General features: G+C 43.4%; 1 protein-coding gene across 2 annotated transcripts in view; it reads right to left on the bottom strand.

Moving 5' to 3' along the window:
- Positions 1–102: 102 nt before the first annotated feature.
- Positions 103–21733, bottom strand: part of LOC124335960 (protein-L-histidine N-pros-methyltransferase-like) — a 29594-nt gene continuing 7963 nt past the window's right edge. For both annotated transcript variants that reach the window (XM_046789478.1, XM_046789473.1), the window contains exons 2-4: positions 21487–21680; positions 4716–4925; positions 103–934 (exon numbers count right to left, since the gene is read on the bottom strand). In XM_046789478.1, the coding sequence (XP_046645434.1) occupies positions 541–934; positions 4716–4925; positions 21487–21680 (798 nt within the window). In that variant the 3' untranslated portion in view covers positions 103–540. The remainder of the gene's footprint in view (positions 935–4715; positions 4926–21486; positions 21681–21733) is intronic.

Below are 21733 nucleotides of genomic sequence, written 5' to 3'. Positions count from 1 at the left end.
ACAATCACCTAAGGAAGTAAGAAAAAATCAAACAGAAACGTTTGGGACAGCGTGCGAACTATCACAACTGTCCGCCATTTCGTCTAAATAATAAACAAGCAATTCCAGATTTTCAATCGTTTGATATTTATAGAACCATCTAGTATTTTCCAAATACAAGTCTACAGCGTGGAAGAAGAGAGAGTCACAGGAGAATTTGGTTAGTTTTTTTTTTCTTTTTTTGGCAAGATCTATCTCACAGGGAACATGGAAATACCCGAAACATTTCCGAATGTCATAAAAAGAAAGAAGAGGAAGAAGAAGAAGAAGGTAATTTTTATTTCTTCTCCTCATGTGAAAGATTTGATTGATAATCATTGCTTCGCTATTACCTTTTGTTGTGCTTCCACCTATCGAGCAGTTGGGTTAAGATTTTACCTTCACAGTCAAACGATCAGAAAACGAAGAAACGAATAGGAATGGAACGACGGATTACAGTTGAGGGAATAAATCATGCCCGACACCAAACAAAAACAACTCCCAACATCAAATCGAATCAAATCAATCGCTCAATTTGAGTGCGAAGATCATGTCATTGAGATGGTAAAAGGTTCGTTCCAGGTCGCCCTCGCACAGGTAAGGTAAACGCGACCAGGAAACCACCCGGAAGCCAACCGGTTTCAAAACGTTGTCCATCATGCTGGTGGCTTGATCTTCGAAGCTCTGCCCCCGGACGTCCAGCACCTGTTCCGGCTGGTGGTCGCCGTTGCTAGAGAACTCGACGTAGGGACGGAACGGCCAGGCCAGGGCCACCAGGACCAAGCCGTTGGGTTTGAGGGCGCCTCTCATCTGTTCGAGGAGAGTCAGCGGACGCGAGCAGCGATCCAGCAAGTTGAGCGCGCAGATGACGTCGTAACCGTCTCTCCGCTGGTTCCATCCTTCGACATCCTCAACCCTGCTCCAAGTTATTTATGATTATTGCAAGAGATTCCGGCGGTCATCAAAAAAATCTTAATAATACAAGTATATGTCCCACCACCAGTGTCTGTGTGTGTGTGTGTGTTTTTCCAAAACTGAACATTTTCATTTATTACATGTACACATTTAATATTACACATATCCAAGATATTCCGGATGCGGAGTCGAGTGGGTAGTTAGCGGGCTAATTGACCGTGTTTTATATAGTATGCACAAAAGAAAGAGAGAGAGAACGAGAGAGGAGCTGCCGAATTTCTTGGTCGAACTAGAAAAGAAAAGAAAATAACCATCGGACGGAAAACACAATTTCGATCCTTGCTGCCCTGCCCTCCCCCTTCGCATATTTTTTTAATGGCCTCTTCTTTATTTAAAAAAAAAAAAAAAAAAAAAAAAACAGAACCAAGAAGAAGTAGAAAAAAAGCTAGTTATGGATAAATAAGCAGCAAGCCGAATGGTTGCGTTGCGACTTGGCAATTACCTCGTTACGCAGTGAAGACGAGCGGAAAAGAAGTTCGTTAAACTGTACACATGTTTACAAACACACAAACACTAAAAAAAGATAAAAAGAAGAAATGAAAAAAAGTAAAAATAAGAAGGGGCCCAGTCCCAAGCGGAGGGAGTTGGTGAGCGGGGAGTTGGCTGGCGGAGTTAAATAGAAGAACCCAAACTTCCGTTCGACTCGGATCAATACCGAGTCGTTTCTATAGTGCAGCCGGACTAGTAGTAGTAGTACTCTATAACTATATAACCAAGCTCATAATAGGTGAAGGAAAAGAGCTCACCAACATATAACGATTGATAATGGATTCGATTAACTTTTAGCCGACGTGTGCATGTAGTTTTTTTTTCCCCCTTTTTTTTTCAAGGGAAGAAATTTACAGCAACTCCGCCCCCAGAACGACAAAATATTGGATTGTAACGTTTACGTTCTTGTAAGTAGGTTGGCACCTTTAAGGAGTTGTTGCATCGTCGACGTGCAACACCAACCACCGCCACTATAGAGCTCACAGAGTGTCATAAACTAAAGGGAGAAAAAAAAACTAAAAGTTCCGTGTCCTCCTCCGCCCCATTCGGTAAAAAAGAAAATGAATGAGCTGGAGAGAAAACAAACGACGTTGATTGCCGATTGGTACTTTTCTCTCTCTCTCTCTCTCTTCTAAATGAGAGAGACTTTCGGCCGGCCGTGTCAAAAAGAAAAGAAGTACCAGTATTATATGTTTGTTGTAACTACTACACTGGTACTACTTTGGTGGTTCCGGTCCGCGTTCGTCGCATCACAAAAGCCGCAATCGAATGTATGCCTTTCTAAATATTTGACCAAAAGAAAAAAAAATCTAGTGGATTTTTATTTTTGTTTTTGTTTTTTTCCTTTTTTCGATTTCAAATTTGCCGCTTGACGAATTTTCACGTCTTATCGACTTTTCTTACTTTTTTTTTCTCGGTTCCAATTTTATGTTTCATCATCGAAGGGAAGAAAAATGAAGAAAAACAAAAATAAATAAAACAAAACGAAAGAGGAATGAGTGCAAAGAAGGAAAGTCCATTGGCGAAGGGGATTGAAATGATGACAATCCGAACTAATAGATCGCTGGGTCGGATTATTATTGCACTGGTCTCTCGGTTAAAATATGCAATTCTCGAGTATAGTCGCCAGATAGAGCCGATGGCAGAGTCGCCGCGATCGATCGATTTCGATCCAACTGATTTCATTCTTTTGTTAGGCTTTGGGACTTTTATTTTTTTCTATTTTTCATGTCCGTTTCTTCTTCCCCATTTTCCCATGTCGTTCTTCACGACATATGAATATGAAAATATTTATCAGGAATTCGATCATCTGCTATCTATAATAATCGAGGGAATAAGAGAGAGAGAGGGAAAAGCGAAAGCAGAAAAGAAGAGGGAAATGCTTCGAATTTTTCTCCTTAAATAAAAAAGAAAAAAACAGGAAAAAACCTCAGATAGAGAAAGAAAAAAAAATAAGAAATAAATAAATATAAATAAATAAATAAGAATAGGGTCTTGAAGCGGGAACGAAGACAGAGCAGTTGAATGAGGCGAAAGCGAAGAAGAAGAAGAAGAAGAAGAAGGAAATCGTAGAAAACGATTAATGGAAGAGGGAGCGCCGGGAATGCTCCCCATATAAATACATAGACCAAAACTACTATTGCCGCTGCTGAATATATCAGGAAATTCCGGATTCCGCAATCCCGGGCGCATTTCGGACCCGACTCGTCCACCAAACGCCGGCGCGCACAACACAAAAAGAGGAGAAAGAAGGGGAAAAAAAATCAAATTCCGACCCCTCAAAACACAAACCAAACGGTACACACACACACAAGACACACCAGACACACCGTGATATGGAAATGTAATATATATAAATACAACACACACACACAGAGAGACACGTAAAAGATGAAGATAGAGAGCTACTAGCGCGCATCATCATGAATTGATGATTTTCTACCTGTCTCGTCTACACACACACACAGTTCCGCTTTTGATTTTGTTTTTTCTCTTTTGTTTTTCTTTGAATGGAATTGCTAGAGAGAAGAGAGAAGAGAGACGAGAGCTGCGAGAGGTATTCCGCCGAAGCCTCGGGGATGTTAGTCTTGTCCAGAATGGCATACGGCACGCCGATACATTATTCAAAACACGCTTGTAAGTTCTAACCGTGTGTCTCTCCCTGTGTGTCTCACGACTCATCATCACTCACGCAAGGTCGTTACTTTTTCCCTTTTCCCCCCTACTCTGCGCCAAATGATCGCCGGAATCCGCCAAATTCCGCCGGGGCTTTTTAGCGAAAAATGAAACAAAAAATAAAACCTCCGACGTTGAATAATTTTCCAAACAAACACGACGGGGGGATCTTAATTTTGGTTAAGGTTTCGGACGGTTTAATTGTCGTCCGATTTTAATTTCTAGTTTTTTCCATCCCCCCCCCCCCCCCCCCAAAAAAAAAAATCTAAAATAAAATAAAAGGTAAGACTAAAAACATACCAAAAGAGGAAATGTAGTTCTGAATTGTTGCCATTCCAATCTCTCTAGCTCTCCCCAAAATGTTTGGATATTTATTCAAATAACGACCAAGAAAAACAGCTGATGATGATGATGGGAAATGACGACCAACTCGGGGCATTTCAATCAAGATGCGAAGGAAAGAAGAATAAAAAAAATAAAAAAAAGGATTTTCGAGCGTGAGCAATGCCTCGTGATGATCCCTCAATCTATTCCCATCACTTGCTCAGTCCGTGCAGGTGTGTGTGTCTCTCTCCGCGTGTGTTGATGTTGTTCTCTCATCTTATTCAAAGAGGCTTGTTAATCCACTTTCGCCCCTTTTGGGGTGTTATTCTAATGATGAACGACGATACGCAGAGAGAGACAGAGAGGAATGCTCCGGGAATGTGATTCTTATTTCTGATTTTTTTATTTTTTCTCGTTGACTTTTTCGTCCCACTCGATCCCCTACAACCACCGCCGCCGCGCATCGTTTCTTCTTTTTCCTTTTTCTGTTTCTTTTCCCCTCCGCCTAAATCTTCACCATCCTTCACATTTTCCGATTTATATGCTAATGAAGATTCAGTTTGGTGGTGGGTGACGTGATGATAGCGCCCGTGATGATAATGATGGACCCAACGACGGCGGTGTGACGATCCTTCCGACAGTTTTTTCCCTTTTTTTCTTTTTCCCCCCTCCCGCGCCGCAACCGCCGCCGCCGTGTAAATAAAAATAATAAAAAAAAATAAAAAATTTCTTACGCAAAGCCTCTGGCCGCCAGGATCCGCTTCATTGGCCACGACATTTCCGTGACGTGGACATTGTCGAACATGCCGGACAGAAGTGCCGTCGTCGCTCCATCGCCGGCGCCCAGATCCAGCATCCGCTCGGCCCGGTAATCATCCGCAAGGTGGAACAGTCGCCGGAATTGCCGGTCCGAGATGACAAACATCGATCCTCTTCTCAGAATCCTGCGGGATAAAATGTAAAAAAAAAATAAGAAATAAATAACAAAATTTGTTCGAAAAAATAAAACAAATAAATAACTAGGCACTGGACAGTTATTATCTATCCGTCAGAAAATGGACACGCCAAGACGGACAAGGTTGTTGTCCATAATAAATATGACTGGCATGTGCAGTGCGTGAACAACACCACGTCTATTACGGGGATTTTTCTCGGCAACCCTAAACAAACGGATGGGCAAACAAAGGCAAAAGACATTTGACGAATGGCTACTAAAAAATAAGAAAAGCGGATAAAAGAGAGATGGGGGGGGGGGGGGAATAAATCCGGCGGAATCGTGTCCAACGTGACATTACTGCCTTTTCCCTCAAATTGAGACGGAATGAATAGGCGCAGCAGTCCCGTCTGCTTTGCGCATCGCATTGTTGTTAAGTGCAGTATAGCAGCATTTAGTTATTTATTTAGCTGTTTGCGTTCGGAAGGGGGTGGGTGGAATGAGTCTCCTCCTCCTCCTCCTCCCTGGCTGCGCCGGCCCGTCCCACGAGCGCGGGCGCCTCAAATTGTTCCATCATGTCGCGGGGAGACAATGTAATCACATGCCATTTTCTTCTTCGTCTACAACAACTACTCCTTTCTTTTTTCTTTTACTTTTTTCTGCCCATTTATTTCCTTCCCCAGTCGTGTTATTGTCTCCTGCGCTTGTCTGTCCGTCTTATTCCTCTCTCTCTCTGTGTATCATTTGCCGCAGTGGATGGAGCAAGTGAAGGGCGGGCAGCCCGGCAGAGAGAGAGAGAGAGAGAGAGAGATACAACTCTGTGGTAAGACGAATATAGGAAAGAAAAAGATTGAATGATTGCGCCGAGGCGGGCCCGGCAGATGAGTTTCGCCTTCAATTCCCCCAGTTTGAAATGCGCGCGCCAGAGATCGACGGCCCGACCGTTTATTTTTCCTTTTTCTTTTCTTCCCATTTTCGTGACGCAATCCATACCAGTGATAATAGTTTACATTCCGCGTGAATGATAAGAAATGAATAATCTTCTCTCTCTCTCTCCCAGAAATTGTTCAAACCGGCCGACAGAGTGGGTGAAAGAGTCAAACGGGCGGGTGGGAGAGAGTGGGCGGTCTACAAAGAAGGATTCCAAGTGAATAAATTGCTACATGGGCGCACACACACACACACGACGCTGAAGAAGAAGAAGTGTCGGCGGGAGGATTTTTCACAAGTGAGAAGAAAGGCGAAGGCGAAGAAGAAAACGAATGAGGGAAGCAGAGGGTTAGATTCCCATTTGAAATGGAAACTGGACGGGAGAGAGCAAATCTAAAATCAATAAAGAGCAGCACACCAGCCACCACTACTAGTGCAGGCGACTAACAGCACTAGCAACAGCAGCAGCAGCAGCTGCATTTCCATGTTTCAATATATATATATATATCTATCGCTCCCCTCCACACGCACACGCACACACACAGATTTGCTTCTTCTTCTCCTTTTTTTTATTTTTATTTTTCATTTCATCTGGCGGCCGGATGAGAGAGAGAGAAAAAAAGAAATAAGAACGGGAGGGCTACTACTCCTACTCTCACAGCGCTCCACTAGAAATAGAACGAGTGTACAGTAGGGAGAGAGGGAAATCATCATAATTCAAATAAAAGAAGAAGAAAAAAAAAGAAGTGGAAGATGGAAAGAAGAGAGAGAGAGAGAGAGGGAAAAAAAATCAATAGAGCCATGATTCAAATGTCGCAGACGCTATAAGAAAAAAAAATGGGGGGGGAGGCTGGCAACCAATAATAGCCTTTCAATTGGAGGGGGGAAGGGGGTGGATGGAAAATGGCCGCAAAAGTTCATCAGTAAATCCCCCCCCCCAAATGGAATCAAAAATGATTTGACCAACTTTTTTTGAAAATTCGTGGACAATGAGAGGAATAACAAATTGTCGATTTTGAATTTGCGGTAGAGAGAGAGAGAGGAGGTGGGGGAAGCACGGTTCTTCCGGTCCCGACAACAAAGTCGGATGACCAATGAAGAAGGCGTTGAGCAGCGTGAGAGAATTGACATCATCAAGTGAATCAAAGAAAAAAAAACTTTTTCAGTCCCGGATTTTTTTCTTTTTTGTTTGTTAAAAGGCGACGGGACTTTTCACAAACTTTCAAAGGGATCGTGATTGAAGAATATATTCCAGGCACCCCAAAAATAAAAATAAACCAAACGTGACAAAAGTGCACCCCCTCCTTTCCGAAAAATGGAAAACTCATTTCTTCTTCTCTTCTTCTTCTTTCACGTGTACAAAATGAAAAGAGATGGCCCTTGGGTTTTTCGTTCCGGTTTGAAGGCGCGACCGTTGTGTAACTTGTCGTCGCAACTCAAAAAATAAAATAAAAAACATTTTTTTTTCTAACCTCCGACGTCGTTCGTGTTGCCGTTAATGTCCCGACACCCCCACCTCCCCCCCCCCCCACGCACACCCCTTGTAGAAACCCCACACATGGAGAGAGGGAAAGAAGCAGCAGAAGAAGAAGAAGAAGAAAATGGTCTATAATTACAGGCATTGACCACACGACACGACGCTTCGGTCAAACTCTTATCAATATTTATGATTAGAGAGAGAAAGAGAGCCACGATGGGCTTTCTTTCTTTCTTTCTTTCTTTCTTTCTTTTTCGAAGGGCTCACAACGGCCATCAGCCAATGGCTAGCCCAATGGGCTTTGATGGGTTGAATCACGCGGTCGTTTTTATTCATTTCTCCCGTAATTTTCTTCTACTTTTTTTTTTTTCTTTTCTTTTCTCTCTCTTCGACGGGGGCTATTCAAAAGAATAACAACAAAAGAGCCGGGCAAAGCGGCCGGGTCCAGTAGCAGCTTAGACACTTTTCTCGGGATATACTACCATAACGTCTCGAACCCCACCCCGGCCACTTCCAGGCCGAAGTAAGTAAAGTAAATATGATAATAATCATCGTAACAAAGCACTTCCGTTTGATCGGCTCAAACACACACACACCGGGGCGAAGGAGAAGGAGGAGGCGAAGTAGGAACTTCTTACGTAATGAGGGGAGGCCTCTCGTTATTGTCCGACACACACTCTCCCGCAGGCTAATTGCGTGCGTGCAACAAACAAGAGAAAGAAAACGGGTAACGACGAAAATTTATTTGAGTTTTTCTTTTTCTTCTTTTTTTTCAACCCAAAAGAAGAAGAAGAAAAACCCAAGCGCTATTTATTTATTCTTTTACAAATAAAAAATAAAAAACATTTCTTTTTTGAAAAGAAGGGGCCTAAGAATATATACGGGAGCGTCAGGACAGGAGGTGGTGGGGGGGGGGGAGTATTTGCACCCATTCACATGGTGGGGGGCAATTATCACCACACAATTCTCCATTTTTTTATCCTTTTTTTCTAGAAGAAACTTTGCCCGTCTGTTGATTTCGTGATTCGTTCAAGGTGGGCAATAATCAACGTCACGCAGTTGCGCAACTCCAACCAAACTGGGCTGGGGCTGCAGCCTACAAGAGGCCCCCTCGTCTATTAGGCCTACAATTTGGTATCCATCAACCCGCAGGACAACCTACTACAAATGCGATAAGAATAAGAATCTAAAAATATCGAGATAACAGAAATGCGGGTGGTGGAAGTGGTGGGGTTTAAATGGAAGCGATCATCTTCTACATGCGCGGTCGTAGTCGAAAACCATGGAGAAATCATTGAATCAAACAAAAAAAGATTCGACGTGTGTCTGTGTGACTGTGTGTGTCACACGAAGGGGAGGAGGAACGAACGCAACAAACTCGGGAGGGGCTCGCGGCTCCTGTTCACCAAAGCGTGTGCCAAATGGAGGATTCACGGGACCCGCCGCCCGCCGCTAGATGGATGAGGGATCATCGACAAAGATGAGAAAATCCACCCAAAAAGAAAAGAAGTAGAAGAAGAAGAGGAGGAGGAGATGTGTGATCCCATCAGAGCGATTCGGCCCGGGCTCGACGGGCATCGCCGGGAAACGATTTCTACACCACCACCAGGCACAAACACATTACGCAAACGATGACGTACATTAACTCCATACTTTTTTTTTTCTTTTTTTTTTTTTTGTCAATTTTTTATTAAATGGTGAATCGATCCGAACGTATCATTTCGTCGTGTTACTTTCCTCCCATTTCTTTTTCACAATTTTCTTAGGCCGGTGGTGAAGAGAGGGAAAGAAAGAAGAAGAAAATGATTGGGAAGAGCCGGAATTGACCGCAACGTGCGCTACGCTTCAATGGAAACGGACGAGGTGGAAAGAGGAAAAGTGTTGTTGTTGTTGTTGTCGGCAGCGGTTTCTCGTTTGTTGCCAGACACAAAATAAATAAATTTAAAAAAAAATCCCCCTTCTCCACCCACCCCCAACAAATAAACACACATACAAACGACTGTGGAGGAGCTAAAGAAATGTTAGACGCCCAGAGGTTAATTCGTCCCGCAATTAATTTTGTTTTTTTTTAAATAATAATTTCTCCCGCACTAAACCGAAAAAAAAAAATCAAGCGACGCCAAAAGGCGTGTGTGTACAGGTGTACAGGTGTTGATAATAGAAGCGAAAATGGGCCGCGAGACAATTTTCGGTCGACAACTGGCCACTTCCGGAAAAGAAGAAGAAGAAGAAGAAAACAAAAGAAAAAGGAAATAAGAAGGAAACAGTCCATCGTGCGCTCTCTCGACCTCATCACGACTCGGGACGACAGCCAACTACCTCGTTCTGGCTCCCATCAAAAAAGAACAACCACCGTCTCTCTCTCTCTCTCTCTCTGCCAGACTATAGCAGTTCCTCCCATTACGCAACACCAGAGACGCTCTCGGATTCGGTCGTCATTCCTTTTATCTCCTTTCCCTCTTGATAATATCAAAAACTCTCAAAGACAATTAGCCGTTAATCGCTGTAACGGCGGCGGCGCTGACGGCACACACACACACAGGTAGTAAGGAGGGGGAAAAAGGCCGACAGAACCGAAAAAAGAAAGAAAAGAAGAAGAAGACGGGAATGAACGGCGCTTGCTCACGCTTGAATGTGGCCGAACCGGTCGGTGAAGAAAAACGTCCTTGATGGTTTGATGATGATGATGGATAGTAATGAGACGTGGCATTTTATTTTTCTTTCCCCCCCCCCTTCTATTCGAAAAAAAAAAAGGTAATCAAAGGCCCTTTTGTTCAGAAATGAAATGCCAAGTCGCACCACCACCAGTCCACCACCACCGACGCCACCTTGCGAGGTGGGTGCGGGTGGCGACGCTGGCCGAGTGGGAGGGCGTCGTGGGAGAATTGGTCCGACGTTGATGAGACATGCCTATTTAGATATGTTTAAGAGATACGGCCGAACAAGACGCAAACGAAATTCTTTTTTCTTATTTTTTTCAAGGAAAAAAGAGACACGTCCGAGCTTTTATTTTTCACGCGGTCAACGGACGGACGGGAAAGAGAAAAAACAAAAATTCATCCGGCCGGAACCAAATAGTAACACAAACAGACTCTTGGCCCGACACTGCCGGCCAAATCAGCTCGGCCGCATCGAACCTCGGAACCCATTTATTTTCTTTTTTCCAATATGAATAATAATAATTAAAGATCTGCCGACTTGACTTTCGTCTAATTTAGCGCTAGTTGTTCAATCAACCTGTTATTGATTTCGAAAAAGGATCTGCAGACCAACGTCACCTCAACCTGCTCGAGGTGAGACAAATCTGAAAGACGCTGGAGGGAATTAATCACGCTTAATTACGAGCCGTTAAAATAATAAAGAAAAAACACCAAACCGGAACGAAACGGAACGGAAAAATCCCCCCGGATTTTTATAAAAAAATTACTCCCAACATTTCGCCACACTCATTGTACAACATATATACATTTAATAATAAAAGAAGGAGAAAAAAAAAACAAGCACTCCTCAACTTGGGCTATTCACGTTGTTACATGTCATTTCTCTTGTGTTGTTTGTAGTCCCGACACACACACGACCGTTATACATACACATCAATATAGATATTGTGTGTAATATAATCATTTCTGCTGGGCATTCGGGTTATTCTTTCTTTTCTTAAGGTGGAGTGGTTGGTGGTGGTGGGGGAGGGGGGGGGGGAGAGAATCGAAATAAAAGAAGAAAAAAAACGGAAAGGAACGGCTCACGATTCTTACGGAACGTGATTCTGACGTGAATTCTAAAAACGCGCACAGCGAAACAGTATGGTTATTATTATTATGATTTCCTCTTTCTTCTTCTTCTTCTTTCGCTTCTTTAGACCATTTCCCCTCCCCCCCCCCCCTTTGTTACTTTTATTTTTATTTATTTTTATTTTTTTGGGACCTTTGGAAACATGGCTGGCGGCTCAAATCTCGACTCTCCCCAGGCCCGACAGATTGGTCGGGTCTCATGACGTCATCGTTCGTTCTGCATGTAATCACACAACCGGCTGCATTTTTTTCTCTCTTCTTCTTCTGCCTCGACTGCTGCTACATACAACAGTAATATATATAAACTCTAAAGTATATATTCTCTTTATTCATTTTTATCGATTTTTTCCTCGCTTTTCTTCTTTCAGTTCAAACGATTATTATTTACCCTCCTCCAGATTCGTTTTCTCTTTTTTTTCTTCTTCTTCTCCTTCTCTCATCTCATATTCTAATATTCTCATAGAAAATGTAATGTAAAAAACGCACTCGACTGTGTTGTGTGCCCATCTCAAAATGGAACACATGCACACACACATACACAACAACAACACAAGATAAATAAATAAATCTATAAAATTCCCTCCTCTTTTCTCTCTCCCCCCTTCTCTCTAACGGGATTCACAACCCAAATGGAGTCTATATACAACGCGCAGTTTGTTCATCGTAATAATATAGATGAGTCCCCCCCCCCCTCCATCTTTTCCATCGCTGCGATGGAAACAGACAACAGTATATATATATACACAGTATGTGTAAACGATACAAGTGAAATAATAGAGTCGGCAGCAGTAGTCTGAGCACTGGAGTCGATGGAAACTCCACCCCTTTCAACGGCTCGAACAGGTTCGACGAAAGCCAAAAATAAAAGCGACAAGGTGGAAATGGATGTTGAATGGGGGTTTCAATTGCGCATCTCCGCCGTGCCGAATTTCATACCGACCCAAGGGCACAGCACACACACACAACTTGCCGCTCTCGGATAATCAAAAGTCGACAAGAAAACAGAAACAACACATTTTTCTTTTTTGTTCTTCTGAAAAAGGGAGCCGGGAAGTGAACTCTAATTAAGGAGAATCGGTGACGGTTTAATAGCTCCGAAAGAGTCTGATGAACCTTTTCCCACTTCAACACGTCGTTTTCCTTTATTGTAAAGAAAAAAAAGAAAAAAAGAGGAAACCCTTTCGTTCCATTCTTTCAGTGTGTTGTGCCTAGTTTTTAATTGCTCCCATGCAGCCCCGCCGACACTCCTAAGGTGCCCCCCCACCATCCGCACGACCTCGATGGCGGTGGTTGGGTGTTCAGAAAAGAAGAAGAAGAAACCCCGTAAACCCGGCTAAACAATCCGTTCCAGCTCAACATATTTAGTCTCTCTCTCTCTCTTTCTTCCCTTTTGTGTATGTGTGTTAAAGAGCAATCAACACTGGTCCCAACTCCCAACCCAAAAAAAAAAAGTTAATTATACACACAAGACACATTTCATATCGTTAGACTGTCAGCGAGTTGGGCTTTTTTTTTTCTCTTTTTCCCTTTTCGGTTCAGAATTTCCGGTGGCGTCTTTTTTTTTCAATTCGATTCAATATCAAGAAAGAGAAGAAAAACCAAAATTTTAAAAAATTTCCCTCCCAAAAGAAAAAAAAAAGCCAAAATTCAAATTTCAAAAAGAGTTTCGTTATTATTCCCGACGCAATAGAATCTGCATAATGTATGTATGTGTGTGTGTATGTGTGCGGGGAAAAGATAACGAACCGTTTTGCCGTGCTCTCTCTCTCACATCAGACCAAAGAGTTTCACAATGTCAATGCATCGAAATCTGCTCATGAATAGACATCCACCACTCCCGACTAAACTCCTCTCTCTCTCTCTCTCCCGTCTGGAAGAAGAAAAACACAACCGGCATCCACAAAACAAGAACTGACGTCTATAGTTCTAATTGTTGGCCATCATCATCTTAAATTTCCTCAGTAAAAAAACCTAAAAAAAAAGTTAAAAAGAATTGAATTCTTTTTTTTCGAGGAAAAAGAAACACGCCACATTCCCTCACTGGCGGGTTTGGATATCTTTTTCTTCTTTTAAACAAAACAAGAAGAAGAAAAAATCTGAAAGAAGAAGAAGACGAAGAATAAAAGAAGATAATGAGCGCCGGCTAATAAGCACGTGTGGAGGATGGAACTGGTGGTATAAGTTCGAGAGCTTGCGCTTGCGCCGATGCCTGGGCCGATCTGCATAATCAAAAGCTAATACTGACGAGGCACTAGAGAGAGAAAGAGAGAGAGAGAGGCTACTAATTACCCCTCCCTCTACTCTGGCTTCTCTCTCTCTCTTAACATGGGCGGTGCATGGCGGGGAGAGATTCGGCTAGGAAATAAAAAAGCCTCACGGTGGTTTCTAGTAGCCAACCGTCGTCGTCCCGGCAGACGTAAACACACCATCAATGTATACTATGGTGGTGGTGCTGGTGCTATGGTGTGGTGTGGTGGTTAAGGTGGCGCAGTTAGACCCATCGACTCTTTTTGGGGCTTCCAAAAGGTCTGGCCCGATCATCTTTCCACTGGATTTCTGCCCGACGGGCTCCGATCATCATCATCATCAATATAATTAGCCTAATAATCATCAGCAGCCCAGAACTTTAAGAGAAATATATAAAATGGGAGGAGTTGCTGGAGAGAAAAAGAAGAAGAAGGAAAAACCTTCGACCCTGGCGCGCTCTCTGCGCTAAAAGGGCGTGTGTGTGTGTGTGTCGGACGGTGTGTTCGAGGCTCTTTTTTTTTCTCTCCACCGTCTTACTACGTACTCCGGCCACGATACAAACAACAACAGCAACAACAACAACCAGAAGAAGAAGAAGAAAGTTTAATTAGCATAGGGGGGTCCCTTTGAAGCGCCAGGCTCTTTTTCTTCGTTAGCATTAACATATTTTCCAGGCATAATTACAGCAGCGCGTCTCAGACGAAGAAAAAAAAATACCAACGCAAAGAGCCCCCATTAGATACGAATAGACGATGAATTGTTTTCAAGCGACAACACCAAGTTAACAACAACCGAAAGAAAAAGTTTTTAAAACATTTTTCTTTTTTCGTTTTTAATAATGATGATGGTGGTGATGATGATGAACGACGCCAAGAGGAAATAACCGATGCCGTACACTGGGCCGCCAACCGTTGGCGTCGCTTTTGCTCCGGCTCCCGCCTCGGTATATAATAATAATGATGATGACCGTAATGGCCGATGATGAAAAATACGGTGCGGTTCAATGGAAAAAAAAAAAATAGAAAAAAGAAAAAAAATCTTCTGAAAAAAGAAAAAAAAAAAACGGTGGTGGTTGGCGGAGGCACGCGCCTCTCTTGGCGAACGATCGACACGATGCGTGTGCTACCCGCCCGCCCGTCTATAAACACATCCTCACCAGCGGCGTCATCTCTCACGATGGGGGTCATGAATATTCATCGAGTCTCCTTTTTTTTTTTTTCTATACGTGTGACGTGCTGCTTGCTGCTGCTGCTGATGCCCAGCTCTCTCTCTCTGTGGTGTCTATTCTTTTCGTTTGGTTTTTATGGTTTTAATTCCCATCGACTCCGATTAAGGCGAGAGGGCAAGGGGAGAGCTCAAGGTGAAATCACGACTTGTTTTACTTGGTTACAACAAGAAAGAAATTCCTGGTTTTGATTAACGCCGTGGGAGGGTGCCGTAGTAAAGTTCTCTTCTCCTCAAAAAATAAAAATCACAAGAATCAAATAAATTACGTGCCGAAACTATCACAATATGAATATTCATATCTTCCACCCCAAAAAAATCGAAACTTTATGATAGTCAATTCATCTACGGCACAGTTTATCATCAACCACCACTACCGAAGAAGAAGAAGAAGAAGAAGAACGATGTGGTCTGGCCTGGCTGTTGAAACAAATGAGCTCTCGGTGGTTTGGTCAACGCCAGTGTAAATGTTACTCAACTGGTCGGTTGCCTAATTGGTCCCCCAACCATTAAGTGTCAGAAGCAGCAACATGCCTATTTGGGTGCAGTAAACGAGTCCTGGAACAGGAATCCGGAGAATGTCAAATCCTTTTTTTTCTTTTCTCTCAAACGGAAAAGCAAAAGCAAAAGAAAAAAGAAAATGAGTTGTCCGTTTGCCGGATGATGAACGACCACACGTCGCCCATCAACTCGTGTCCGTAATACCTGCGTTACCTCCTTCCAACTGTTACACACATGTCGGAGGAAAAGGGAGGGGGCAATGGTGGAAAAACTCCGTCAGGGAGGAGGAGACAAACGCCTCCTTTTATTATCACGGAAGAAGAAAAAAAAATAATAAAAACCCAAGGTGCTGGTGTGTGGATAGGGGGGCCTATAACATGGAAGGAGGTACGAAAAAGAGTTCTTTTGGGAGAAAAAAAAATGAATAGTAAGAAGTGGGATCCTTGTGATGAGGATGCCGCTCCTTGTATTTGTTAATCTTCCTTCTATTTCATCCTAACGATGGCTTGCGCTCCCGATGTTGCATCTCGACATCTTCGTGTTATCAAAGAACTTTGCGTGTCTGAGGTGGGGGGAATAAAACGAGAGTCTCTCCCTACACTGTAAAGGAGTCATTGATCTCTCAGGTGCTGCCCACCTCCTACAATCTTGCTCCTATTTGGGTCTTGGGACACGCCCTTAAACGATCGACACCTCGTCCGTCTCACCGAGAGATCCAGCCGCCGATAGATTGCGCCGCAAGTGCACAACCGAGCTAGGAGACGAGACAAATAAAATAAAAAGAGGCTCGTCTGTTTGTCGAATAATTTTCGTTGCGATTCCAAGAAATAAAACACAAAACAAAACAAAACAAAACAAAACGAAACAAATCAAATCAAATCAAATTCGAGAGAAAACCCACCGAAAATAGAAAGCCAAACCTCAACCATCACGGCAGCTACAACACATAACGGCTTGGGAGGTGACGTCCGTTTCCGGATAATTCGCCGACCCACAAAATTGGCCAAAATAATATTCCTCGTCGTTTCTATTTGATTTTGATTTTTAAAAGAGTCTATGAAAAAAATATGATGGCGTATCTCTTCTTTCTCTTCTGGCAATTTCATCAACTCTTTCAGTTTTCAATTCCAATATTCGGTAGAGCGGGGGGGGGGGGGCCGGGGTAATGCTCCAGAAGAAGAACGAAGAACGAAGAAGAGTAGAGAAAAAAGAGAGAGATGCGGAATAAAATCAAAAGAATTGCCTCGAAACGTTCCGCAATACAAAAGAAAAGAGAGATAGAAAGTAGATGTTTTTTTTTCGCTTGATATCCTTTGATATGTTTTTGTTTTCTTCGTTTGGTTTGGTTTTGTTTCCCCTTGATCCATTTCCCCCGTGAACTTCTCAGATTGGGAAAAAATAAAAAATGACAAGACGCAAAGAATTCCGGAATTTATTCAAAAAAAGAAGAAGAAGAAGGAAAAGATCCTGCCAATGAAAATGTTTCCAAGTTTCCTGGCCGCCGTGTGTGTTGATTGCACACGGCGGCATTGCGCGCGCAATCACAAAAGTGATCCGGCACATCTCTCCTCTCCGACCTATGGCGACATCTTCCATGTCTTTGCCTATACACACAGCCATCGCCCAAACAATCGATTCGCCCAGACTTTTATTAAAAAGCCTCATCAAAAGTTATTGATGTTACGGTCATTTGTTGATTTTTTTGTCAGAGTTAGTTGGAAAAAAAGTTCCCGAGCCAACCCTCGGCGACCACAAAGGAAGGAAGAAAAAATGACGCCAAAGGGTGGGGGGTAGTAGAAGAAATAATATATGTAAATTTGATTGGCGAATGCAAAAACGGGAGAGGAGAAAGGCGCATGGGTGCGTGTGTGTTGTGGTTGGATGCTGAGGAACGGGGAGTGGGGAGGTTGGAAATGGGAGGAGGCCCAGGGAAAAGAGAAAAAAACAAAATCGATATAAGCGACGTCCATGTGTAACGCCTGTGTGTACAACGGAAGAAGAAGGGGGGAGTGGGGGTTGCGCGTAGAACTCAATATGCATACGAGATAGAGAAAGGGGGGAGCTATAAATCAAAACTCCGCCTACCTCTCTCCCCCCCTTTACTACCCTGTCTCCTCTCTCTGCCACCCGCTTTTTATTGTGCGTGTCCTCCCGCAAATCTCATCTACCAGTACAGTGAGGACTCTCATTAGCATGTTGCCCAGGACGCTATTGTATAAGTACATGGAGAGGAAGGGGGAGAGGGGGGGGGGTGGAAGGGTTGTGGCGGAAGAGTCGCCGAGCTCTCTTCTATCTTTTTTGAGTTCATCAGCGTTTTGCTATAGCAAGAGGGGCCAAAGAACTCTGGATGGATATAAGCTCCGCCCGCAAGAGCCCCCATCCTTTTGTGCCGATGATGATGAACCAATCGTCGCTTTAACCCTTTGACGTTCTAATCCGGCAGCACAAGGAGAGAAGGGGGGGATAGTGGTCAGACGCGCGCGTGCGGATATATTTTAGATGCGTCTGTCTCTTGCCCGGCGTCATTGGACCATCCTCCCCACCACCACCACCCTCCCAGCCCATCGCCACCTCTTTTCTCTTCTACATGGTAATACCGCCGCACACTCCACCCTTTTAAGGGGGGGGGGGGGATCCATCCCGGAGTTGAGAGAGCAGAACAAGAGGCGAAACATCAAACACCCAAAGCTTCCAGAAGAAGAAGAAGAAGAAAGAAAAAATACTCACAAGTCCAAGATGGCCGCTCGCCGGATCATTGATCTCTCTGTCTGTCTGTCTGTCTGTCGGTCTGTCTGTGTAATATCTATTTCCCCGATCCCTCCCCCCTCTCTTCCAATCGCGTATGTAGATTGAACAAATCAACCGTTTCGCTTCTCTCTCTCTCTCTCTCTTCTACTTTTCTCTCCCTCCCTCTTCCGCTTCCGGCCGGATAGATACACACACACACTCTTTCTCTTTTTTTTTTTATTCCTCTTTCTTTCATCTTTCGTAGATCGTGTACAAGGTCCGGCCTAGTTTAAACGGGAGAGAGGGGGAAAAAAATCGATCCTGAGGCGCCATTTTGATCAATTTAAAAAAAAGCGAGGGCTTTAAAAATAAATAAAAATAAACAAATTAAATTTATTGGGAGGGGGGGATAGAAAAAGTTCAGCAAATTGCTGGAAAAGGGAACCCGAACAAAATAAGGGTCGAAACTAATCACGACGTCCGCTCAACAATCGATCCCGTCCGCCAAAATATGAGGAAAATCAAATCCAATCAATCAAATGGTGTGGTCTACATTGAAACCCCAATTTTAGGTCGAGGTTCGAGAGAGAGCCAAAGTGCCAATCAAACACGACGTCAAACTAAAGAAGACGAAGTGCGAGTCAAGGTGGACTGGTTGGCATATAATATGAAGGCCTGATGCCGCCGCTACTGTCTACTACTACTCGCGTGTATGTGCCATCCGGCGGGAGATTTGAAGAGTCTCTCCTATTCTTCTACATTAGAGACTGGAGATAACGAGAAGTGGGAGGAAGAATCAGCACCACCCCCATTCTTCCTCCCAGATGGAAAATGGAAAATGTCGCCTCGACAGAGACGAATAAGAAAAGAAAAGGGAAGAATGAGACACACACACAACGACATCAGGAGGAGAGAGAGAGAGAAAAAACGAGGGAAAAAAAAGCGATCAATACTACTCTCTTTCTCTCTGTATGTGTGTCTGATGGGAAAAAGAGGAGAGCGAGAGAGAGAGAGAGCTGAAGACGCACTTTTTGATGGGATCGGCAGCTCTTTCTCCTCTTTTCTATACGGCGCCGATGACAGGAGGGAACAACGTGCAGAGATGAGGAAACGGAATGAAATAAAAATATACAAAAAAAAGGGAGAATATGAGAGAAACAAGAACGAGAGAGAGAAAAAGGAAGCGATAGCTACGCACCATTCGATCCTTAATCGCTCGCATCTAGATGGGAGGAGTCACCACCCTCCTGGAATACAACGGAGAGGGAGGAATTGGGGAGGAAGATAAAAAGAGAAAAAAAAAAGCTTTTTAACACCGGCACAATCGTCGTTGCGTCTACTCCATCAGACTTGGTAATTGGCACCAGATGACTCTCAACTTGACAGTGCACGGCACGGATGTATTACACCCAACTAACGATCGATCCCCGCATGTGTCTACTAGCTTCTTTTGCCTTCTTATTTATTTCCACTTACTAAGCATTTACATGCGCCCCTCCCCATCAAATCTATATAGCTTTCACGCTATTATTCGACTTGATGGCAATTAAATTCGAAAAACCATTTTTGTCTTTGACACGAGAAGAAGAAGAAGAAGAAGATGACGTGCCTTTGACTAAAGGGGGACCAAAAAAAGATCACACGAGAAAAACTCTTGTAACAGTTGGAATATTTCGGGGGCTCGTGCCCGTGTGCGTTGTCAACGACTACGCAAGGGGGGGGAGGGGGAGTACAGTGATCGGCTCTGATGAGAAATCAAAGGCGAAATCACATCGATTTTTTCTTTCTATTTATCTCTCGTCGAGGGAAATGAAAAGCGTGTTTTTTTTTCTTCTACTCTCATTCCATGTTGTATAACATCCCCTACCGCCACGACCCAGCCCAATGACGTCCTACCAGGGACTTAACAACGAAATATCGATTGGAATATCAAATATAATGAACAGACAGCGGCAGTAGTGCAACGAACCAGGAGGGGAGAGAGAGAGAAAAAAATAAATAAAAAAAGGGAATGACATAAATTAGGACCCGAGTTGTTGGTGGGGGGCACAAGAAGAACGAAGAAGCAGGTCAATGGTGTGTGTTAACAAAGTTCCGTGTCTACTACTACGAGACCATCAAGAGTGCGCCGATCGAGGGGACACGGTACACTCGCGCACACAACAACACACACACACACACAACAACCAGAAAAAAAAAGAGGAATCATAATAATAAAAGAAAATGGCAGCTGGGTGAGCGCTGCAAAAGCTTTTCATGTAAAAATGTCGATCGACCGAAAAAAAAATGAAATAAAAAATTTTTTTTCGTGTCTGAATGGGTGAAAAAAAAAGTGTTGTAGGAGGTGGGTACTTATTTATTACTTTTCAAAAAAGGGGGGAATTGGAACCGTTTTGATTAATAATCAGAAAAGAGCCTGATGGCAATATTTAAAAAAGAAAAAGAAGAGAAAATGGGGAATTTTGACGCAAGTAAAATGGAAATGGGTTCGAATAAATAAATGTGAAAAATGGCGTCGGATCAATGTATAATAACTAGAAAAAGGGGGGATAGAGAAAGAGAGAGAAAGAAAAAAAGGGGAAAGTGAAAATAACCGTTTGCTGGGGCCCTGTTGAATAAATCAAACGATTAGGTTTATAATGCGTGCGCGCCGCGCGCAAAGTGCCAGGTGGTGGCGAAACATCACGCCAACGTATCCCTTCTGCCGAGTGAGGAACGAGCGCGCACGAGCTCATTTTGATGCGTCGCAACCAACAGAAAAAAAATATAATAATTTCAACGTCCTCCTCAGACAACAACCGAAAAGAAAAAATCTCTTGTTTCCTTCCTTCCCCCCTCCTTTACCAACTTGATGCAAATCACCTTTTCAATCTCTCGTTATCATCCAACCAGAGTGAGGAGGGGGCCTACTCGACTGTATCAAACAGGTCCTTGTAATGCACAATTTTTTCTCTCTCTCTCCCTATATACATTCAAGATGATGATTATTTAGAGATGTATATGTAACAGGGGGGAGCATAGCACGCTTCTTCTTTCAAACAAATTTTAAATTGGGTTGTTTGTTGGTTAGAAAAAAAAAGGGTTTTTTTTTCATTCTTTTAATTGGGCCCTCCAGATGCTCCACTTCCCCCTTATTCGTGAGTTCCGGATTAGATTTTTTTGTTCCGGTGAAAGAAAAACAAAATATGTGGGAGGAAGGAAGAGCCTCGAGGAAATATACACAAGTCCGTGATTAAATAATTTTTCTTCTCCTCTTTTGTTCGCGTTTGTTCGTTCGTTCGTTGTTATCGGACCGGGATGGAAAAAAGAAGAAGAAGAAGAGCGCTGGATCGTATCGAAGAAGAATATGTCTCGTCTGTCTGACTGTCTTGTCTTGTCTGTGTGTGTGCGTGGATTCGGCCGAACGGTCGACCAATTACGAGCCCAGTGGGGCGTCGCATCCCTCCCCAAACAACAACAACAACAACAACATCCACCGACGGTACACAAGAAGAAGAAGAAGAAGAAAAAGCTACGGGGGAGAGAGTCCGTTCTTCCATTTGTAGAGAAAAATAAAAAAACAAAATTTCCTTTGGGGTTTTCATGACACTCTCTTTGGCCGAAGAGAAACAAAATAAGAAAATAAGAAAAAAAAAAGAGAGAAATAGGTAGGTATACAAGTTCTTTTAACGTACCCGTTAATGGATGTTTGGCTGACGAAAGGAGCGAGAAGCGTGCGGGCCACCAGGTGGAAAAGTTGAGTGAAGACGGCGTCCGAGCGCTCCTGGCAACGCTCCAGAAACACCTGCGTCTCGGCGTCGGCCCAGTCCAGCTGGAGGAACAACTCGGCGGCCTCCGGCTCCAACGCTTCCACGTTCACCTTATACCACTGCGAAAACACAAAAATAAAAATAAAAACAAGAAACAAAACAACAGTACGTC

Source organism: Daphnia pulicaria, chromosome 1, assembly GCF_021234035.1.
Source record: "Daphnia pulicaria isolate SC F1-1A chromosome 1, SC_F0-13Bv2, whole genome shotgun sequence".
NCBI lineage: Eukaryota > Metazoa > Arthropoda > Branchiopoda > Diplostraca > Daphniidae > Daphnia > Daphnia pulicaria.
The sequence above is the reverse complement of the archived record's forward strand: the minus strand, read 5'-3'. Positions and strand labels throughout refer to the sequence as shown.